At 51.5% G+C, this 23,090-nt stretch overlaps 1 protein-coding gene across 3 annotated transcripts in view; it reads left to right on the plus strand.

The window, feature by feature from the left end:
- Positions 1–23,090, plus strand: part of PEMT (phosphatidylethanolamine N-methyltransferase) — a 43,299-nt gene that overhangs the window by 10,574 nt on the left and 9,635 nt on the right. For all 3 annotated transcript variants that reach the window (XM_074886185.1, XM_074886184.1, XM_074886182.1), the window contains exons 3-4: positions 12,935–13,050; positions 20,894–21,039. In XM_074886185.1, the coding sequence (XP_074742286.1) occupies positions 12,935–13,050; positions 20,894–21,039 (262 nt within the window). The remainder of the gene's footprint in view (positions 1–12,934; positions 13,051–20,893; positions 21,040–23,090) is intronic.

Consider the following 23,090-nt stretch of genomic DNA (forward strand, 5'->3'; position numbering starts at 1 on the left):
TGCCTTCGGCTGTTGCGGGGAAGCCTGACCGTCAGGGCTCACAGAACGCCTTCGTCGCCTCCTTTGTGTGGTGGGAGGTTTGCTCATTATCTGGTTTGTGCTTCACTTATAAAAGAAGCTGTAATTGTAGCAGCTCCTTGCCATAAAAGCACAAAGACATTTTCAGGGAAGGAAAATGTCCATGCAGCTTTTATGATCCTTTAAAGTACTTCTGCCTAGTTTTCTTGCCTCGTGCCCTTTGTCCAGCATCAGCTCTGTGCCTGCCTGGTGCTCAGTGTGACCGCCTCTGGCTTGAGCCTCTCCTTTGCTACAGAAATGCCCCTTTTAGAAAGAAAAAGGAGCATCCTCCTCATCAGTCTTGTTGGGTGAAGAGAAGAGGGATCCCAAATCCCCCCTTGTAGTCAGATGTTCCTGTTCCTGCCTCTTCCCTCAGAACTGTGTTTTCTGCAGTGAGTCCGACAGCAGATGCTCAATCTACAAAATCCCGGGAGGATTTTGAACCGGAAAAAAAAAACCCCAGTCCATCCGTCTGTGACTATGGTGTACAGCCATAACAGGACTGGAGTGATACCAAATCAGATCACCTTGGGGCATGCTTGGCTGTTCCTATTAAAAACTGAATGACCTCAGACGAGATACAATATTTTTAACTACAGAGCATTCCTATTAAGTGTCCTTTCCTGTTTATTTTTGCCAGGACATTATTTTAATGACTGCAGAGTTACGCATTGGATTCCCAAGGCTAGAGAGCAGCAATGAATTAGTTTCATTTCAAGACTTTGTCGTGCGATTATTTTCCAGACCAAAGGCAAGCGAGTGCATTGCTCAACCTGCCTTTGGTCCCTGGTACGGATGTGTGGGGATCCTTAGCTGGAAGGGTTTGCTCAGCCTCCACCACCCACCTCCACAAATGCATGGAGCAAAAGACTGTAAGAGGGTTTGAGGACGGTGTGCAGGGCTCATGTGTGCATCTCAGCATTGGGCTTTGAGGCTGCAGAGGAGGAAGGAGCTCCCCTGGGTGCAGATCATGGGGTCTAGGGATGATTGATTGTTCGCTTGGCTTTTGGGTTACATTCCTTGCATTAAATAAATACTGTGGGGCACGTGGTTGCACCCATCGAGACCCACAGGAACCTCAGTGATAACACCAGCAGGCCCCAGGGGTTTGATTTAACCCTTCAGATTGTTATGACTTGTTGTGCCGCGCGGTTTGAACGTCTCATCCCCGAGCAGAGGGGAACAGAGCGCGCGGCTGCCCGCCTTACATAAAGATCAAATTGTCCCTCTCTATTGTTGGCTGCCGGGATGACAGCAGCATCGCAAACATGCGTGTCCTCGGCGCCGTGGGAAATGTTCCCAGGGGAGGCTTAACACGGAGCGTGGAACGTGATATGTCGAGCAGCGCGAGGACGGGAGGCCCTCCAGCCGAAATCGGTGCTCTGCCGAGCACTGCCGGTGCAACCAGTACCTCTTTTCCAACGAACTCTCACTACTCTGCGAAGGGGTATTAGATTTCTCCTGCATTTTGTGCTCTGTGAGGCGTATTTATTTTTTTACTCCCCCCTTCCCCGTCCCCCCTCCCGTCGCAGCCCTGGGGGGAGCGATGAGCGAGTACACGCTGTCCAGAGGATGGGTGTGTTGGGAGTCCTTATTAGCAGACTTATTCCAGAGAATTAAACCTTAATTTCACAAAAGGGCAGCAAGAGAGCAGCTGCAGCTCTGGGAGAAGCAGAGCCAGCTTTGTGTGTTGTTTGCAAATGGCACAAGAAGTCCTGGTCCGAGACTGCTGGTCCTGGTCATTGGGGTATTACGACCAAAAGAATAATTGTTGTGTTTCTTTACTATTTAAAGCAAAAATTACAAAGTAATTTACAAGGAAACCAGCCATGTCTCCTTTACTGTGCTGTCACTTGTGCCTCCACTTGTTTTGTTTTCAGTTTTAGGCAGGGCTTTAAAATGTTCCTAATCATCTTCCACTTCACCTTTTGACAACCCCTCTGCAAAATGTGCCTCTGCGACACCCGTCATTGTTTCTCCCTGAATTAATTGCTGTGTGTAATTGCGACCTGCCACAGGACGCTGTCTTGCTCTATTAAAAAGAGAGATGCTAATGAAGAACATTGGGTACCATATTATGGGAGAGCAAGGCTCGACTCGCTGGGACGTGTACTTGGCGTACTGTTATTGCCAGCCTGGGCAGAAATGGTGTTTCTGTCTCTCATCAGTCACTGGCTAATGATTGTAATTTTTACTTGCTGAGAAACTCTGGATATAATGGACTTCATTAATGGATACATGAGATGCTACCAGACCTGCTTTAGGGGCAGAGAGGAAGAAAACAACCCCTGCGTGGAGGCAATTTTATTATTTATTTGTAGCAATAGGCGTGATCCAGAATTAGTGTCAGATTCAGTCGTGTGGCTAATGAGCTGGGCTGAGCTGGAATCCAAGCAAACCTATTAATGAGAGCAAACTGTAAAGATGATGCCCGGATCTGAAAACCCTCACATTAAACACAAGATCCCAGGCAGTGCTGGGATGGCTTGGCTGCTTTTTTCTTCCTCTGCGTGGGGCTGTGTGGTTGTGTGCTGATGTGTTTGTGTCTCGAGAGGCTTCTGCTTGCTGATCACCCCCAGCCTTTCTCCGTCCCCTTCTCTCCTGCCAGCTCCTTCTTACTCACACATTGGGCAAACTGGAGCTTCTGATTCAGTCTTTAAGACAACAGAACCAAAGTATTTCCACTCCCATGGGCCACATCTGCTTGAAGAATTGGCCAACTTGAAATACTGCAGCATCCAGCCCCGGTTTTCAGTTGCAGGCAGTGGCACATCTGCAGGTCCAGCTGGTTGGGGACACGGTGACAGAGCTGCGTACTCACACTGGTACCCAAACGCTTATCTGCAACTAAATACAGGTCATACAGGAGAGCAAAAAGCCACTTGAATTAGCTGACATCTCTGGTATAGCTTTATACGATCTCTTTGCAATGAATCAGAGGCTGTAAGAAATGTCAGAGTCATTAGGTGACCTCAATCTCCTTTTAGCTGGAGCCAGTGAAGGCTTGTCTCAGTTCAGTAAGAGGATATTTCTTACACTTGCTGAAGACGGTCCACTTTTATTGCAGCTAGAATAACTGGGTTTTAATCAGGCTGATCTTATTTACAACGGCGATAGCGATTTGAACTGGAGGTTTGCAGCAATCGCTGGAAGGCTTTGAGGAGCAGGGTAGATGCTTTGTGATGAAGATAGAAAGCTTCGTCCCGACATTTAAAACCAAACCCAAGGTGTTGAAGTCAGCAACGAGTTCAGAGGGACTTGACCTTAGCACTGTGGATCCGCTGGGATCCGGGGCCTGATTTGGAAATAACACAACGGAGCGGAGGCATGAAAATAGAAGGGAAGTCTTAAAAAACAAGAGAGGAGTTTGTCTTCTAACGTGGCATTTGTACTGAGTGCTTGCTGACAGTGTGGTGCAGCAAAGAGCTTGTCTTTCTAAATCGATGCCAGTTCAAACATCGTCAGTGCTATTGTTGGATCGCTTTGTTTGAAAATGGGTCTTTTGGGTAGACAGCCTGTTTCGGTAAAGCTGCTGTGTGTATAACACTTCAAGCACTTTCCCCAGCTTTGCTTTTTTTAGTGGTGCATGAGTAACGGAAAAAAAAATAAGCAAATACAGGATGTGAGATGGGCAGAGTAGTCTCATTCACCTGAGAGACCGACACACACCTTTGCTTCTGGTTGGTTTGGGATGGTGCCTGCTATGGACTGCCTGAGCAGAATCAGACCTGTTTTGCTCAGAGAAAATGCTGTAAGCTTCAGAAAAATGTATGAAAATATGAGGTTTGTGGTTTTCTGGATGGAAACTGTGTTCAATGGGAAGCTTGAGTGTGGGCCAAGTCACCTGGGCATGGAAGATGAAAAAAAAATCCGGCAAAGCGCTGGGCAAAGTGCTTCACTGATCTGCTCACGAGATGCTCATCTGGCAGCACTTGCCTTCTCTCTGAGCTCCAGCAGAGCCCCAAATACTTGTGTAGAAAGCCTCTGCCTTTCCCTAATCTCAGGAGATTATTTTATTTGGTTGTATTATTGGTTTAGAGGAGCTGGGTGGGTCCCATTCCCCCACACAGCCCGTGTCCCTGCCGGTGCTTGGCCATCCCCACCATGTCCCAGACTGGGACTGGAAAGGTCCTTCCCCATCCCGTGCTGTGCTCTGGAGAAATCATTATTTCGTAAATACTTTTTCCATGGGTTTTGCTGGCCGGGAGAGTTGGTTTGGGCTGTGCAGCTTGATTCCATGTGGCTGGAGCTCATCGTCCTTCCCCTTTACTCTCAGAAAGCTGCTCATAAGGGCTCCCTATGCCTACTCTCAAAATTAATTAACACAGCTTGTTCTGGGTTACTCGAAATCACCTGCCTTCAGCTTCCAGCTCTTCGGACATAAATCATGAGCGCCTTGCCTTGAGGAGAAACTGTTCAGGTTTTGTGTTGGAAATTGCTATCAAATACAGCCCATATTCCGTGTCATTTTTGTTTTTATTGAAGAGGATGTGGCTCATGGAACATCGATGGACCTGGGCTGCCTTGGCGCACGTTAAGCAAGGTCTTGTTTTTATTGCAACCAGCTAATGAGATGGTACTTTGACAAATCACATAAACACTATTAGAGAAATGAAATTTATTATCTAGCTGTTTATCATGAGTGGATTCAAGGTAAAGACCCGTGTGGAGGTAATCTCAAGGGATGGCTTTGAGGTAAAGCGTACCTAGTCCTTACGAAACCCTTATCTGTTTACCTGCCAGCTTGTTTTGTTTCCGCAACTCAAGGCTGTTGGTTGAGGTGACCTGTACCATTTCAGTCCAATTACTTTCACTGGGAATGGATGCAGGGCGTTTTATTTTTTAAGCTAAACTCATACATGGTGGAGGCAGGCTGGGTTTCTTTAACAGTCATCTTTCCACTTCTAAAGAATTGGAGTCACTTTTCTCCCTATGTCAGAGTGCTCAGACTGGACCCCATTGACCCCCTCAGCAGCGGTGCGCTGGCTTCGTCGGGGAAAAGTCACTAGAAGAGGGACTCCAGCTTGTGTTTCATCCTCTTAACTCACTCGTTTGGGTGATGGGCATTGCAGGCAGCAAGGGTTTGTCACACCGGCTTGTCTCAGCGCTGCAGCTCCCCAACCTTCCCCTTGGTTTTGGAGAGGAGCCCGCCCTGCTTTCCACTTGTTGACTTCTTCAGCCCCTTGGATGTTCTCATTTTTTTGCAACCTTTTGTGCTTTCCAAGCCTCCGGTTCCATTGCGAGAGCCTGCAAATGTGTGGTTTTTCCCTCCGTGAAACTCTCTGTCACCCGGGTGTACAGCCCCATCGTTCCAACTGGCTGTTCCATGCCGTGGTATCACTGCGTAGCCAGTCTACATACCGAAACCCCATCTCTCCAAAACCCCGCTGCTGTTTCTTTTGGCTGAAATAAACAACCACCCCCCCATCCAGAGCCTGTGAAAGGCAATGGAAAAGTCTTTCTTGAGTCAAATTGACGCCTTCCTTTCCATACGGAAAGCCCTTGGCAGACACGGATGAGCTAAGCTGTCCTGCTCAGCTGCGGCTTGCTGACAGCTGTTATTGCCATCGTACCAGTGGGGAAGTGGGAAAGGGGAAAAAAATAACTGGTGCGGCCTCCTAGGGAGACCTTTTGTGGCTGAACTGGCCTGTCCCCATATCTTGGGACATGTGTCAGGTCTCTGCCCATCAGATCGGGGTGCCTGGAGCCTCCAGGCTCCAACGGGAGTCCCCACCCTGCTCTGGCTCCACGTGCGTGGCACAGGCTGTCACCTGTTGTCCCCAGTGCCTGTTGCTCATCAGCAGACCATCTCTGAGTCCATCTTATCTTGGTGCATTACCATAAAAAAGACCTTTATAAGCTGTGTGGGCAAAGTCTCCAGCCTGCGTTGTCTTAGAGCTCACATGAAACTGTTAAGACGGTGCTTGTCTCTTCTAATATCGCTTCAGTATTTTAATTGCATGAACTGGAAGCTGCTGCCCCAGTACTTAGTTGGGGAACTTCACAGGACCTTAATCATTTGCTAAAAAGCTTTCGGGCTCCATTACCATCTCATGGCTCTCTGTAATTGAGTGCCTGCAAGTTGAGAAGCCTTCAGAGGAGTAACTTGGTCCCTAGATTAGGTAGTCCAGAGCTGCCAAGGCTTTTTCCAGTGCAGGCAGGAAGCAATTAAACAAAGTAGAGCCCATCGGGGTGCTGGCAGGAGCTGGCAGCCTGCGACCGGCTCCCCCGGGGTGCAGGAGGGACAGAAGGTGGTCTCATGGTTGCCCTGAGTGCCAACGTCTCCTCCTGTCTCTGGAACGTGTCTGCCTAGGGACGGCTCCGCCTGCTTTCCCCAGGTAGCTCTGCAACACCAGTTTTTCCCATTCACTTTTCCCATTCAGCAGTTCCTTTTTTATATTCAGTGAAGAAATACTGAAAGGGAAAAAGTACTTGCCCTGTGGCACCTGGCCCCAGCCAGACCTGGAGCTGGTGCCCACCTCGGCTGTGCCCTGCGGACGGGTCCCGCAACCATGGGCCATGCCAGGAAGGGTGAGCAGCAAGAGTCCCCAAGCAGGTCTGTAGCAGGATCGGGGGGCTGCAGCAGGCAGGGCTGGGTGAGATGAGGGCTTTGGGGAGGCTGGGTGATAGCTCGGGTGGGCAGAAGTGGGGGTGATGGCATTTTGGTGATGCCAAAGGGACGGCAAGCGACAACACGTGGGATTAGTGCTGCTGGATCATCAGCTGGTCCCAGTGGTGGAACGCAGCTGAGAACTGGTGGCTCATAGCACGTAAGAGATGGTGGATGGGGGATGCACGAGGACTGGCCCACTGAAGGCTGGAAGAGGGAAGACACTGGTTGTCTGCCTCGTGTTGGGAGTCACAGCGGATGCGCTTTGCCGACCAGCGATGAGCGTCATGGCGGGTGCGAGGGGGTCACCGCAGCCCAGTGCTCTGCTGCCTGTCTGCCAAACCCTGGCCGTGGGCTAAACCTCGCGGGTTTAGGGCAACTCCCCGGGGCCACGCACCCACCGAGGGCTGGCCCGGTGCTCACCGGTGGCGCGGGGAAGGCAGTTCAGCTGACGGGCGCTGTGTATCGCCGCCGCTGCTGCACGGGGAACGTGACTGCGGGGAGGTGACGGCTAATTGCTGCAGCGAGTCAAGGACTGTTTAAGCAGCTAATTAATTCCTCCTAATCAGCCCTTGATCTGTTGAAAACTGCATGGCATTATCTCCTCTGCTGCAACACCTTGATAATTCCTGTCTGAATGGCCTTCACGGAGAACATATTTAAATAAACTCAATAGAGATTTCAGACAGATAGCAACTATAATTACCAGCTTGTACAAATTAAACCGTGGTTTGTTCTGTTCTTTTTCTCCTGCCTTCGCTGCCCAGAGCTCCTGCTAATCATGTTCTTGCTGCCAGTGGCACGCTGGTCCCCGGGGCGTTTTTTGCACATGCCTTCGGAAAGCCTGTGCCCGGTGCCGGGTGGGCGCTCGGTGGGCTGATATTTCGGATGAGGCTGCACAGGGGCACATGCCAGCCTTGGCTGGTGCTGTTCCTGTGCCGGGGACACGAAGCCGTGCCTGTGTTGTGCTAGCAAGCTGCAGAAACTGCCCCCACACACCCCTTGAGGCTGCCGTGCACAGTCCTCCCCAAGACCAGCCCTGCAGTTTCCCCTCCCATCTCTCCTAAGGTTTGCAATCTTCTAGAAAAGCTGAATTTTTCTGACCTAGGAGCTGCACAAGCACTCGGACGTTTGCTTTGAGTGGCCCCAGGAGCCCAGGCTGGAGCTTTCAGCCTGGCCATGGTGTTGAACCAGTGCTGCCCTACCAGCACGTGGTCAATAAATCTGCACTAAGTGCTGCTGACTGCAGAGGGGCTCGAGCGTGGTTCGTTAGGAGGGATAAGGTCAGGCCACACTCATTTCCTCTGCGGTCACTTGGGACAGCCAGAGAGGCTGGCTCCTCTGGCATTCGGCAAAGGTCAGCCAGCCCTGGTGCTCACAGGCGGGCTGTGGACGTGTATTTCCATCGCAGCCTGCTCTGCTGCTGCACTCTGCCTTGGCTCTCTGCTTCCCCGCTCGCTCTTGGGAGCACCACAGGCAGAATTTGGGTGCTCAGGTGTATCTTTTTCCTCCCTGTTTTTTAGATAAATGTAATAGCTGCAAGCAGGGTCGTTTTCCAGCATCCAAGCAGTGACAGAGAACAGAGAACATCGTGCTTTAATGAGGGATTCCAGGGAATCAGAAAGGAAAAATGGATTTTTCATAACAGGGGAAGAGGTTGGTGCCTCTGGTCCCCGTAAATGAAATAAAGGTAACATCAGGTTTCCTGTCCTTTTGTCAGGTTATGAGCCAGCCAGGGCACATCTCACCCACTGGGAGATGCTCACATGGAGCCATCTAAATCCAGAGTCAGGGTTTCTCTTGTCCCAGCACCCACAGGAGGACGTACCCCCACGGCTGGCCTGGGAGAGGCCAGACTGAAGGACAAAGATAAAAAATTTGCTCAGGTTGGTTTTGTCTGAATGGGTTTTTTTGAGTTAGGGCTGAATCATCCATGCATCCATGCATCCAGGCCTCACCCTATGCACGTGCATCCTCTTGCGACCAGGGCGCAGACGTGCCCCAGGGAGCTGATTGTTCTTCCTCTGGGCTTTTCATAGAACTTCTGACTTTTGAGTCCCTCAGCAGGCTGCTTTCTAGATCCCACATGGTGGGACAGAAACCTTCATGCTGGCAAATGCTGCCAGACAGGTACAATGAAGGTGGCATATCCTGTTCACTGTCACGGAATCACAGACCGGTTTGGGTTGGGAAGGACCTTAAACACCACGCAGTCCCACCCCCCCTGCCACGGGCAGGGACACCTTCCACTAGCCCAGGTTGCCCAAAGCCCCGTCCAACCTGGCCTTGAACCCTTCCAGGGAGGGGGCAGCCACAGCTTCTCTGGGCAACCTGGTCCAGTGTCTCACCACCCTCACAGGGAAGAATTTCTTCCTTATATCTCATCTAAATTTGCCCTCATCTTTTCTCTAGCCCAGACTTGAGCACTGAACATTTTTGTGCCAACAGTTTGGCCAGGACAAGAGCATCCCCAGAAGTGGACAGAGCATCTCCCTGGGTGGGCGATGGCTCCAGGATTTCCCGGGATGCAAGCACAGCCCCTCTGCCCCGCTCCTCAGAGAGCTGGGAAACCATTTGCCTCATCCCCCCAGTGCCTCAGTTTCCCTTGGGTTGAAGGGAGCTGCTAATCCATCCCAGTCTCCCAGGCATGCCGCAAGGCTAAATTCACTAGCGCCTGCACGGTCTTCTTTGGATACTATGGCAATGGGGCAATGCGAGGACATAGACTGGCTGATTAGTATCGAGAAGCAAAATGTCCCTTAACCTGAGCCTTTGGGCCACCTGGTTTCATTCCCCATCTCTGGGGCGAGCCAGATACAGGAATGGAGTCATGCAAAACAGCACAAAGTCTCTATTTCAGAGCCAGGGTTGAGCAAATTAAAATGTAGCGTGTTCAAAAGCCAGCTTCCCTGGATGGCAGACAAAAATAATCAATTTCCTTGAAACAAATACTAAATATTAATGACAGGCAATGGTCTGCCATGCACAGAGGGCTGTAAAGAGCATTTCCCGTTGATCAGCTGCAGAGACAGGTTTGTGAGATTAAATTGCTTTTTGGACGGTTATTCGTGGCCCTTCTCGAGGTGGCTCAGGAAGGTTTGCCTGCCTGAGAAAAGAAAAGAAAACTCAGAACGTTGCCATTTTGCATCAGGACAGCCACAGGGGAACACGTGCCGGTGCTTTCATTTTTGTTTACGCAGTTGCCCGAGCAGTTGGGGAGGTGGCTCAGTTTGGTTACGCAGAAATCAGTCCCAAATTTACGTCGAGAAAGAGACGATTCCCTGGGAACATCAGCTGGCTGCGCCTGCCCCCGGCGAGCGCCGAAACGGCCTGCCAAAGGCAGAACATGGGACCCAAGAGCACTCCCTGGCTTTGCAGCCACATCCGCTCATTGATTTATTTCAATAACGAGCATTGGGGGAAACATTAAAAAAATTACTTACAGCCCTCACCAAGTATCCCTAAAGTGAAAGCAGAGGGCTGGGAGCTTTGGAAAAGGAGCCTTGAATTTTTCTATTGCTTTGACCCTTGGGTAAGTCAGGAAACTTTGTAATAACTCAGTTTCCAAGCTCGGAGGTTGGAAGAAAAATAAAAATCCTCCCTTCCCTCCCTCACTGGGACGCACAGCTGTGGTGTGGGGCTTTTTCCCTCCCGATGCTGCACTTGTCTGTGGGCAGCACAGTGCTGGTCTCAGCTGGGAGGGCAAATAGCTCCCCGGGAACAGCCACAGCCCTCCCCAGGGGGCTGGTGGTCTCAGCCCTGCCGCATCCCGCACACAGCCACGAAGGATGCTGAAAGCATTTTGCATCCGTTATGCAGTAAATAATAACACGTCGGCTCATGATTTTATAAAACTATTAAGCCAGCTGCGCAGCCATGGGTCGAACAAGAGCTAATATTAGCTAGAAATGACTAAAATTAGAACCGAGCCAGAACTAATTGGTTGTTCACGGCATAGAACCAGAACCGGAACAAATTAATTGTTGCTGAAATAGCGCCGCGGGGCCTGGCGGGCGCCACCACTTCCAGCCCCACGCAGGCTCCCACTCTGCTTTCCTCGGGATGACTCCCACGTGGGCTCGGAAAGGAGCCCAGGGTCCCATCCTAAAGCTGTGACAACTAAATAAAAGTTGGCGTCTCGGTCCCAGCCGGGGAGTCAGCAGCGACGTGATGCAGCGTGAGCCAGGCTGTGCTGGGAGCGATCCCAATGCAGCTGAGCCAGCTGCTGTCCTGAGGGGCTCGGAAACGCGTCCCCTCGCCCCACTGCGCTCCATCGCTGCCCACATGGGCCTTTCTAAAAGCGAGGGTAATTCCCTCAACAGCTCCCAGAGGCACACGGGCTCTCCCCTCTAATCCCAGCGCCGCTGCCTTCTCTTTCAGCTTCAGCTTTGCCGCTGGCTGAGATGCTTTGCGAAGCTCTCAAAGCGAGCCAGGAGCTGCCATCCGTACAAACGCCACCAGAATAATTTCCAGGGAATTAGGAAGTTGGTACAGATAACTGGCATGTGGCTCCATTTTTCCATCTGTGGCTCAGTCACCTGTATGGTCACTTCCTTTGACTTTCCTAAGGTGGTAACTCATCCTATATTTCTTTTTCCACTCTCTCAGCATTCAAACAGCAGCTCCCATTTTAGCAGCAGCGTGACGCACGGTGTTTTAAATTCAATTTAGAATACAAACTATTTATACCAGCCAGAAAAAGGCAGTGAAGCCGCTCTCTCTGTCATGAGTGGATTTGTAATTTCAGAGCAATCATTGCATAACTAATTGAATCAGCTCTCAGCATGTGAAATCAGTGCCCTGCTTATCAGAGGTTTTCATCATTCTCCCCTCCTGAAGCCAACAGTCCCCCTCCACCAGCAGCACTTTGTGCTTTTGCATCAGCCTGGGAAGAAAGCGGGACCTGCAAAGCTGCCTTTCTCTGCTCAAATAGAGCCAATAAATTACCAAATACATTCAGAGTAGATGAATAGCTGGGTTGCAGGTGCCTCCCAAAAGCTGCCCAGGCTCTATGTGAGGGAGTGAAGTGCATTTGAAGCTAATGAAGTGCCAGCCGTGTCTGAGAAGCAAATTGGTGTTGAGATGTTCTGCTGACTCCCACCTCCCGCTTCATCGCCCAGGTGTGCTCTGCTTGGCTTGAATTTAGGGTCTGATCCAAACCCCAGGCTTGACGCCTGAAAATGGAGCCTAAAAGAGGCAATAAATACAACGACAGCTTTCTGAGGGATACAGGAAGCGTAGAAAACAGAGTAGCTGTAAGGATTTTCGTCAGCTTGGGAGTGAGGGTCCTGGATTTGGTGACTTGGGTGGATCCAGCCCTGCAGATTTTGGGAGCAGCTCCAGGCACCTGCATGCAGCAGCCTCACAGGGTGAGAGGGCACCTCAGCTGCGAGATGTTTTGGGCAGGGGCCCATCAGCTTCTGCAGAACACAGAGCTTAAAATTGCAGCCAGAGAAAAATGTGCTGTAAAGGATGCTAATGCCTCCCTGGAGACACTGCTTGCGTACACGTGAGTCCTGGGCCGTCACTGACGTGCTGTATGGAATGGACTGAGACAGCCGTGCAGGGAAGGGTGATGAGTGTGGATGAGACCTTAATGGCTACAATTGGTGAGTGCTAATGAAGGCCAGCTGGTTCAGGCTCTACAAGTGGAAGCAGTTCTCTGGGTAAAGCTAGTAGATCTTGCCTGAGGGGAGCTTAGGAGAATGCTTGTCAGACTTTTCTGGATGTGTGCAGGGAAGGGTTCCTGCTGGGTATGATCCCCAAGGCTGGGTGTAGGAGATGACAGAGCCTGGAGAGATCTGGGTGTCCCTATGGTCCATCCCCTCTTGGGAATATGTTTTCCATCTAGGAGAGTAATACTAGGCCCTGTGACAGGGACTTGTTTGCTTTAGTGGCCTAGGGACAGCCTTAGGAATGCTCTTAGCCTTGTTGCACACATGTTGTCCAAGCCTCATATTCCCCAAAACTAATGTGTAGGGTATTTTTTTTTTTTTTTTTGGTTCTTGGTGCTGCTGGCTGGCCTGGTGTGCAAGGGCATATGCAATGCAAGCACTAGCTGGAGCTGGCATGGGTAGGAGAAGGAGCTTTCATCCCCAGGCTTGGTTTAAGCCACATCCCATCAGTGGCCTCCACTGGCTTCTCACACAAAGCCACGCAGGTGGCGTGTGTCCCCGCGTGGGGCCGAGGCTGTGGGATTCGCGCTCCTGGGGCAGCGTGTGCCCAGGCACTTCCAACCACCCGCTTTGTTTTCTGTTGTCTCTTCAGGTAGCCAGATGGGAGCACAAAACACGAGCGCTCAGCCAAGTCTTCGGCTCTCCACGTGCTGCCTGCTACTGCCTGGGCGCTGTTATCCTGATGCTTAACTGTGTGCGGAGCCATTGGTAAGGAGTAAACCGACTGCTACGTATTGATGCAAAGAAATGCCCCTATGAGGGGGGAGGGGGATGAGGGATATTTGCTCTGCAGTGCTGGATCCAGCCCCAGTGTGCTGGTTTTACGTGGTTTGATACCTTCAACCAGCAGCAGATTTATTCCAGGATTTGTAATAAAGATGAGGGATGCAGCAGCGTGGCCAAAATCATCGGTGTCAACAGCCATTGAGGGTCATGGGTTTCCTTGCTCTGCTCTCTGGGGGTGGTTCCTCTGCCCTGTGAGCAGCCCAGGTGACAGAAGGGCTGTTTACATAGGATGGATCTTTAATTTTCTTGTAAAAATCATAAAATTAAACCTGTTTTTAAGAAGCTGCAGTTTCCTGTGTAGAAGAGCAGGATTATCTGTGCACTTAGCAAGCAGTCTCTTTAAACTCTTATCTGCAATCTCTTTAAATACTACCTGTGCCAGCTAATAGTATTGTGTGACTGATGCACCGTACACCGTGGGAATACGTCCTCTGACGTTCTGAGTGCAGCAAAGAGCTTTACTGCAGAAGATTTCCTCAATGCCAGCAATTTATCTGCGATCTGGTAGGCTTTATCTTCAATGCTGTTAGGAGAGACAGACTCTCTCACTAAATTCCCAGATTCAATTATGCCAGGGTCAGAGCTAATGGGTTGTTTAGTACTTTGGGTAATTTCCCAGGCGCAGAGATCTTGGGTTGGAATTTGTACATGTATTTAAGTGCTTTGCCTTCCTGGAAGTGACACCAAGACCTGCCCTTGCCCTTCTGCGTTTGTCCCAACTACTCCTTATTGCAGAAACTGTAAGAAAGCTTGCAATGAATGGGGCTGTAATTGAGTGCAGGCAATGTGGAGGGCATGTGTGTGTTCCGCTGATGCCTTAGCGACGCAGCCGGCTTGGATTTCGCTGGGGAATATCTCAGCAGTCTCTTGTACAGATGACATAGTTGTAGTCTGGGATGAAATGCAAAGCCTTGTGCCTGCCTTTAATTAAAAACGCAGTTGATGGAGGGGCAGTCTCGGTTCCCAGTGGTCAGTGAGGCTCACTGGGTCATAGCGAGGCACCAATGAGGGACTGCTGGGAGAGCCAAAGAGGCCTCATCTGTCCCAGCAGTACATCACATTTTCCCCCTGCAGACCCCTCAGTGCCCTACCAGGGCTGGCATCGTTCTGTGTCAGGAGTTTGAGTGCTGTGGGACTCATTGGGGGCAGCTCTGCCTGCACAGCCCATGAGGTGGGTCCTGAAGGAGACAGAAGGGCCAACCCAGGGAACTGGAGAAGCCCAACTTGGACTTCTGGTTTTGGAGAAGGGTCCCTGAAAGATGGGGCAGCTCACCCCCAGCAGAACATGGATGAGACATCAGCCCATTGCATTTGCCAGTCCACACAGTGGGCCAAAGCCGTTTCAGATGGTTGCAGTGTGAAGTTTATTTTGCCCAGGTGTTTCAACATGGTTGTGTTATTCCCTTGCCTTTCCTTGGCACTGAATTTGGCCCGAGTGACAGCTAGCAGGCTTTGGAGACTGTTCAAGCAAGGCAAGCCCTTAATCATGGGAGTGATGGGATGGTTTCAGGGTGGTCATCAGAGCAGCAACTGCTGTAGTTGCCCTGAAACGGACCTGGGAGACTCGTTGCCTCCATTCCCAGCTCAGCTCCAGGACTGCCCAGGGCTTATTGCTCAAGCCTGGAGAGGTTGTGCTGTTTGGAGAGGACTCATCCTTCCCCTTACCCTTTCATGAAGGTATCAACCAGGTCCAAACGGGGGTTCGGCTGGCCAGAGGGGTTCACGGGTCATACGACACGAGCACAGTCATCTCGGTGGCCAGTGATGCTGGGAGGGACGCATCTCACCCTCTCTTGCTATTTCGCTTTTCCCTTTATTTTATTTTCCGAGTCGCTTGTATTCGAGCACACTGATGAAAGCAGGTTTTCCGCTCCTTAACCCTGCAGAGGCAATCCAGCCGGCGAAGCACAAGCTGTGCCTCGCGCTTCGGCTGCGCACGGCGGTCGGGGTTGCTTACGTAGAGTGTGCTGGCTGCTGATAGCAAGCAAAAAGGCAGCCTCGGGGGGTCCCTCCACCCCCGGTGCTGTAATTCAACCTTTAAAACTCCTCTCTGCGTGCTTTAGGGACTTTTTATGTGGGTGGGGGCTGCCAGGGAGAGATTGAGGAGCCTACTGGTTGTCTCTCTTGTTTTTAAAAACCTGCTTCCTTTTTGCAACTGAATTTTTGAAAGGCTCCAAGCTGGGGCAGAGGAGGGGAGGGCAGAACAGACAAAAACTTTGTGAGTGGGTTGGCATTGTGGCTGAAAGCACCTGGGAGCTGGGCTGTGTGGCTGCTTTGCCCCATGCAGGGGTCTGTGCCGTGGTCCTGTCCCCAGCTCAGCACCGTCATGCTGTCATGCAAGCTTTGCTCCAAAGAGATACCTTGGGTGTAAGAAGAGGAATGTCTTGTGCTCAATTAAGCAATTAGGTGCTTCCTAGCTCTGAGCTTCATTATCAGCCTTGGCTCGTTTCTGAGAAGCAATCCAGAATGACCTGTGACCAGGGGGGACCTGCTTAGTCAACTGCACAAGACAAGCATCCTTAATTGCTTTGGTGCAATGATTATTTTCATTACAGCCGTGTTCTTTCTGCAAAAAGCAGGGAACTTCCATCACCGAGGCTCTTATCTGTGAAAACAATTCATGAACTTTTGAACTATCTGCGCTGCATACGCTACCCCAGCGGTTTATGACTGTTATCTGTGTGACATGGGACGTGACAACCTTCATTGTCCTCCAGACTCGCATCCAGTGTCGCTCTCTCCCGCCTCACCACGTTGTTGATATCCTTCCCTGCATCAGCTCTCCAGTTAGCTACTGGTGCTGCCTCCCAGCCCTCCCGCGCTCCCTTTTGCACACCCTGGCAAACTCCCCATCTCGGGGCAGGTGTGTGCAGGTGGTTTTGTATGCTTATGAACTTCCCACCTTAAGGGTTTTGGGGTGTTTGAGCTGTAAAGGCAACACCCACGTGCGCACCCTGAATCAGGGGGGTTTGCAGATGGGGGATGCTCAGGGCTGTGATGCCTCTGGTGGGAGTGAGCCCCGCAGAGGCTGAGCGAGGGCATAATGGTTGGACTAGATGATCTTCAAGGTCTTTTCCAACCTTGATGATGATGATTCTGTGAGGGCAGCGCCCTTGGCAATGGGGTCAGTGGGTACCATGCTGCTGGCTGACATGAAGTCCTCCGTTGATGCTACCCCCTGGGTATTGCCTCCTGCATGGACAGGCTTCTTGCTTGGAGCTGACAATTCCAAGAAAATGAATCCACCCTGGGACAGGATTTTGGACCAGGAAAGGTTTGTTTGTCATTGCCTGGTAGTGCCTTGTGCCTTTGCACTCAATACTATTTAATTTTGTGAACTAGTACCATGAACGAGCATGGTGTAAATGGTATCGATCTGAGAACCATGTGGCCTTTTGTGCAGAAGTGACCAAGTTCAATGATGGGAATCGAGCGTGGCCTGAAGGAGCTGATGCCCCCTCCGAGCCATGCTGCCAGCAATCTCTGATGGCTGGCTGGGAAAAGCCCCCAGCGGCGCGGCTGCCGGGCATCCGGATGAGGAAACCAGGCAGCTGACATGTGAGGTGGCAGGAGAAGCTGCCACAGCCCCCAACTGACCTAAATAACATGCACAACAGCGCTGGCAGAAAAGCAAAGTCATTATTGGCAAAAGAAGCTGTGAAGATGATGACCAGGCTAACAATTGCCGGTGGTATCAGCAGGAAGATTTTTAAAGTGGTTGGGGTTGCTTTTTTTTCAAATGAACAAGATCTTTTGTTCCAGTGTGTGCTGCTGGGCACCACCGGATGGTTTTACCCCCATTGCCTCCTTTTGCCGAGAGGAACAAAACCTCAGACACAGGGGACGGACCGACATCCCGCACGGTGAGTGTGGCACCTTGCAGCGGTGGCTGCTGCCACCGAAACCTTGGCCGCTGCTTGCCAACCCCTGGCCCAGTTCTGCCTCAGTTGCATTTGCCAGCCCCAGTTTCCAGGCTGATATTTGGGATCAGGCAAAGGGAGCACTGTTAGGCTGCTCCCAGCAGCAACCCAGTTTGCTGGATGAGGTCTTTGCCCTCCTTTACAAGAAAGGGATGACAAGATATGTTTGCTGTGGGCCACTGAGAGAGGCCCAGAGACCTCAAAAGCTCTGCTTCTCTCTTAGTACAGTATTTCTAGGTTTGCTTTGTGCTCCATGTGGCCTTCGGGGATGTATTTTGGGCTGTAGGTTTGATAAGTTTTCTAGTGTTGGAATTGCCGTTCTCTGGTTGAACTAAATCGGCGCCTGTTTGTGCAAACCTGGCTGCGTGTCCTCTCCGTGTCCCAGCGAGAGGACCTGCAGCTGATTTTCCTTCCTCCTGCTTTCTTCATGCAAGCCCACCAGTGTGGTAAAACACTGGAACAGGCTGCCCAGAGAGGTGGTAGATGCCCCATCCCTGGGAATATTCACAGTCAGGTTGAACGGGGCTCTGAGCAACCTGATCTGGTTGAAGATGTCCCTGCCCATGGCAGAGGGTTGGACTAAATGACCCTTAAAGGTCCCTTCCAACCCAAACCAGTCTATATTTCCCATGAAGTGGTGACGCGCGCATAGCGATGGGTGAGTGTCTGAGCAAGCGCATCTCTGATTTGGGAAGCGGGGGCAGAACGATGCCTGCTGCCATGGCTTCCCCGTGCACAGCCCTGCAGCACGCTGTGGCAGTTGTGCAGCCTGACTGTAGCCACCACGGCTGCTCCCACCCTGCCAGGAACTGGACAAATCTGCCAATTTGGCCAGAGTGGAGCTGATGGTTTTGGGTTTTCCCTCTTTGGGGTGGAGAATGGATGTCTCTGGTGTCATGCTTCACGCTGGCAAGTGTGGGGAGAGGTCAGGGGAAGCCTCATTTCCCTAGTTTCCATTTTCCAAAGCTGGGGGCATCTTCCAGGCCCTACACCCTGCCCCCCTCCCCGCCCCTCTCCCCCCCCCCCCCCCCCCCCGCTTAGTGGCAGACGTCCTCGTGATAGCAGCCAGGTATGTGATTAAAGTAGGTCGCAGCCCACTCCCCCTCCCCTGCGCTGGTAATCGGGATGCTCCTCACCATGGCAATCACTCTGCTCAGCACATAAAGCATTTTCAGGTACTGGGACAAAGTGTGGCTTTAATTGGTGTCCTCTTGGGTACCGAGCTGGGCTGCTGCCTTGTCGTGCAGCCAGGAATAAATGCTGTAACAAACGTGACTCAGAGGCACATGGTGAAAGGGACTGGTTTCATGACAGATTGGCTGCATGACTAGCTCCCCCGGCAAGGGAGATGGCCGACACCTTGTCCTCCCCCTGCCAGGGAGGGTGAAACGCAGCGCGGTGAGGCTCCCCTGCCACCGAGGAGCAGTCACGGATGCCAGAATAATTGACGACTCGGTGCTGCTTGTCATGGCCCAGCATCATAAATGCTTAAAAGGTTTATTTACCAATTCTGAAAACTCCTGTGCGCATCATGTTTAATGCAAATAGAGACTGTGTTTAGGAAGATATAAAACATTACTAGAGGGAAAGGCAGTCCATTATCTCCGTGCAAACACCTCCCTCTCTAGCTGTAAGCCAAACAGCAGGGGACCGAGCAAGACATGCTGATGAGGATAACTAACGCAGGCCTATCCAACCATGAAAAGGAAGGATGGGATCATCTGGAGCAAGGGAGGCAGCTTTGCCAAAACAAACCACATCACGTGCTGGTTGCAAAACCTCCCAAGGCTGATTCGCAGTCAACCAGTTCACACTCTTGAAGCCACCTTTGCTCTTCTCATGCTCCGAGGCTAAGTCGGGTCACCAGCATTGGATAGAGGAGACTCGAGGATGTAAGACGGTGTGAATCCAGCTCATCCGGAGGGAGAAGCTGCCTCTGAGCGCTGTGCTCTGGCTGTACCTCTGTCTGCTCCACCATCTCTTCGCTGGGGCTGGGATCCAGGCAGGGACCAGCTCTTCCTCTGTGGAGCAAAGAGCTCCAGAGCATCCCCAGGGATGTCACGTTGTGCTTTGAGAGCAGGGCCAGGCCAGGATTGCTCAGGCAGACAGACACATGCCCGCAGGGGGATTGCTTTCCTGCGCTGGTAGCAGGGATGCAGATTTGGGTTTCCTCATAGGGGAGACTTGTGTCACTTAAAAATAAATCCCAGGGAAATGATGCAAAGGATTGTACAGCTGCTGCTGCTGTTTCATGTTGCAGCCAGGTTTGTGTGTTCCCGTCAGTAATGATTTGAAGCTAAACCGATGGAAGCCTGGTGAGCACAGGGAGGTGTGCTGTGAGCTGGAGGAGGGCCAGCCCCAGGGACATGTGCCATTACATTGCCCGGGGCCACGCTGTCGTTCCTCTCCCTGGAAAAGGGAATTTCCCTGTAAATTCCAGCATGGGGGACAGAGTGTAAATCACCAAGATGCTGTATTCTTGCTTGCTCCCAAGCACGTTACATTTATTCTATGTTTTGTTTCCTTGCTCCAGTCTAAAGTGAAGATTAAATAGCTTGCTCTGGGGTCCTAAAAAATCCCTGACAGTAGAAAACCTAGTAGGAATGAGCTCCAAGGAAAACAAAACATACCATCCAGGTCCCTAAACCGTGGGGTTTAAATATCATCTTGGACTTTGCTTGCTGCATGTAACTTGCCATCTGGTCTTTGAGCTTCTGAAAGGTGTGTTTCCAGCTGCTTGTCCACCAGCCAGCCTGGCAGGATTGTTTCTCTCAGCTTTCGTTTGGACAACAGAGAAAATCCAAGGATTTGCAGAGTTTGGGCAAGCTGGACATCGGGGAAATAAACTGCCCCAAGCCCTGCAGGTAATATCCTGGAAGCACTTTCCAGCTGAGGAGCCTGGGAGCATGGGCAGGAGCAGCTCTCCTGGCCTGGCCTGGGCAGGCAGTGGTGGCCAGAGGCGTGGGAGAGCTGTTATTCCACTTGAATTTCAGCCTCCAGGGTGCTCATTAGAAAAAAAGCTCCAAGTTTCCTACCTCATATGTCAGCAACATGCAGAGAAACACTGTGTACAGCTCTGCAGGTCTGTTATCTCCTCTCACTATTATTAATGGGCATTTTTTTAATCACAGTGTTGTCTCCTTTGTCGTCATACGTTTGTATCGGAGCTATGTGAGATGCTGAGCCTGCCAAGTCCTGCTCCGGGCAAAGTTCAGGGGGCTGAAGGGAGGGGTCACAATTATTCCACTCACAAATGAGTATTTGGAAGGTCAGACCTGAAATGCCTGAACAAGCCTGGAGCTGAGAAGCTGTGTTCACACTTGAAAATGTGTGTCTCTAGTATTTTCCTTTCGCCGTTCCAATCCTCCCCCTGCCTGTCAGGCTTCAGCCATGAATCACTCCTGGGCACGTGGCTAACACATGAACGCTGCAAAATATTTTGATGGAGAGGAACGGAGGCGGGAGCATGAGATAACCCAGCCGATTGTTCCCAACCTTTCAAGTCCTGTGCTGAGGCATCACAGCCTCCAGCATTTGCAAGGGCGTCTTTCCCAGAGCTCCCGGTGATGATGAAACCTGGGGTTTGGTGAGCAAGGCAAAGCTTTTGATATTGCATTTCAGTGGAGTTGGTATTTCCAGGAGCAAGCAAGGGTTGCATGTAGAAGTAGCTGCCCCAGGTCAAGCCCTGGCTGGTCACAAGGCTTTGGCTCCTTACTTCTCCTGGTAGGAGGTTGAGTAGGGACCTGGCAAAGGTCCTCTCCCAAAGCTCCACATCTCCCAGGGAGAGGTGGGTGATGTTGGTAATGAGTTGCTGCTTTTAACAGCCCTTGTTGTCTCTCTGACAGCTTCACAGAAGCCATGAAGAGCCAGCCGAAGCTGGAGGGCTTGGACTCCCACTGGGCCTATTACTTGGGCTTGGCCATCTTGGCTTTAGGGACCTTGTTTGTCATCTCCAGCTTCTTAGCACTGGGATTCACCGGGACGTTCCTAGGTAAGCACTGAACATTCAACAGCTTAACTAGAAAGTGCATTTAATCCTTGCAGGGGTCTTTTGCTAGGGCAGAGTCCTGTAAGAACTTCCTCCTCCTTGCCTTCAGGGCTGTTAGATTTGGTCTCGGCTTTATGATACCAAAGTGCGATCTAACCATGCCGTTACCTCACATGAAGAAGATGGTGCTGTGGTTTTATACAGTCGATACCATCACCTTCAGTGTCAAGCCTGAAATTTTGGAAAGCAGCTGATCATCTGGCAGTCCAAATGCCCTCCAGAAAAGGGATCCCGCGAGCAGGTCAGCACTGGCACAGCGGGTGTGAGCTGTCCGGCAGCCTTGATCTGAGCCCCCACCCACTCGACACATGCGCCAAGGCAAGATCTCGTTTGCTTTTCCCTCTGCAATAAACCTGATGTTCGTTGACAGATTCTTTTATCTGCCGCTTTATGGCAGAAGGCATTTTCCACTGTGCCTGCTTTCACATTTAGAGAGTAATTCTATTAGCATTGTTGACTTTAAAAACATGCCAGTATGTGTGGAATTCAAAAAAATAAAATAGAGACAGAAACAATAAATATCTAAGGAAAGGGGCAGCTCCCGCTGGCTGAAATAATCACAGCCCCAGCTTTGACACTGCATTTAGGCTGTGCTTTTGCAAGTGCTTTACAAACCAAATTCAATTAGCCCCTGCAGCGTCGCCAGGAAGAAGAGGGAGGTAATAAGCCTTCCTGGTTTCAAGTGGAGTTGCAAAGAAATGTGTTGAGTTGGCCAAGATCCTGCAGCCAGAAATAGAGCTCAGCACTCCCAAATGTGTGCCCGCACCCTTCATCTTTGCAGCCCTGCTCCTGGCCTTGTGTTACACCCCTGTCCCCCAGCTACCGGGCACCAGCACCCTCCAAAATGACCCCCAGCCCCCAGGAGTGATGCTGTGCCTGCAGAGACGTGTCCAGAGAGGCCGGGTGCAGGAGTACCCGCCAGCGAGAGCTGCTTGAATGCTCCTGAAGCTCAGCCAGGTCTGGGGTTGTTTACGTAAAGCCTGATTCATCCGAACAGGAGGATCCACTGGACTTGAACCGCTGGAGAAAAGCAAACAAGTGAGTCAGGCTCAGCGTAAGCAGTGAGAGTGGCCCTGTCCCCCTCTGCTCTGCACGGCCAGTGGCTCCCGAGGCCCCCGGGGCAGGGAAGAGGCAGGTGTTAGTGGCCCGTATTGGGCATTTCTGCTCCATCCTCTCTGCTGGTGGAGGCTCTCCCTGCCACCAGCACCCCAGGCTGAGGCTGCACGGCTCCAGGCCTTGCCTGATGCACCAGGGAGCAAGGCCAGCTCTCTCTGCTAGCTGGGGCACGACAGGCACCGGGGCAGAGCTGAGTCAGGGTGGGGAGATGCCAAAACCATGTGCTGGTACAGCCAGGCTGACTCGGGACTCTGTGCCACAGAGGCATGGCCCAGCTGGAGCCCTGCAGAACGTCCATCCTTGCACCAACAGCAGCTTCTCAGCTCTGTGCGAGCTGCCATGAGTGCAACTCAGCCCACTCAATGGAGAACACTGTTGAGCGTGGTTTCTTACCCAGCCGTGGGAAGACGAGGGGTCTGCAGGTCTCTGAGGATCTCATGTGGGATGTTCTCTTGCTCAGGACTCTCTTGGGACTAGTACTTCCAACGCCCTCCTGCATGCAGGGTTTCAGCGCTGTGCTGGTGCTGCGGGAGGAGCAGGGTCCCCCAGCAGTGACAGCACTTCTGACTGCAGGTAGCAAAAGGCTGTGCTGCATTGGCAAGAAGAGGGTTATAGCAGCATCCAGCTGCTGCTCACGGTCAATAGCTGAGCTCGAGAGAAGTTTTAAGAGAACCTCTGACACCCAAGCACTTCAAAAACCTATTGGAACAGCACTTGACCCTTCCTTTTTGGGTTTTCCTACAGCAATGAGGGCTGAACCAGGCAGGGCACAGAGACTGCATCGAGGCTGCCTGTTAGATTCCTTTTTAACAGCACGTTTAAGCTTTGGAGTGGCTTCAGAACGCTCTGTCTCTTAAGTGTGGGCTAAACGATGCAGT

This window comes from Strix uralensis, chromosome 16 (genome assembly GCF_047716275.1).
Source record: "Strix uralensis isolate ZFMK-TIS-50842 chromosome 16, bStrUra1, whole genome shotgun sequence".
In the NCBI taxonomy this organism is placed as follows: Eukaryota; Metazoa; Chordata; class Aves; order Strigiformes; family Strigidae; genus Strix; species Strix uralensis.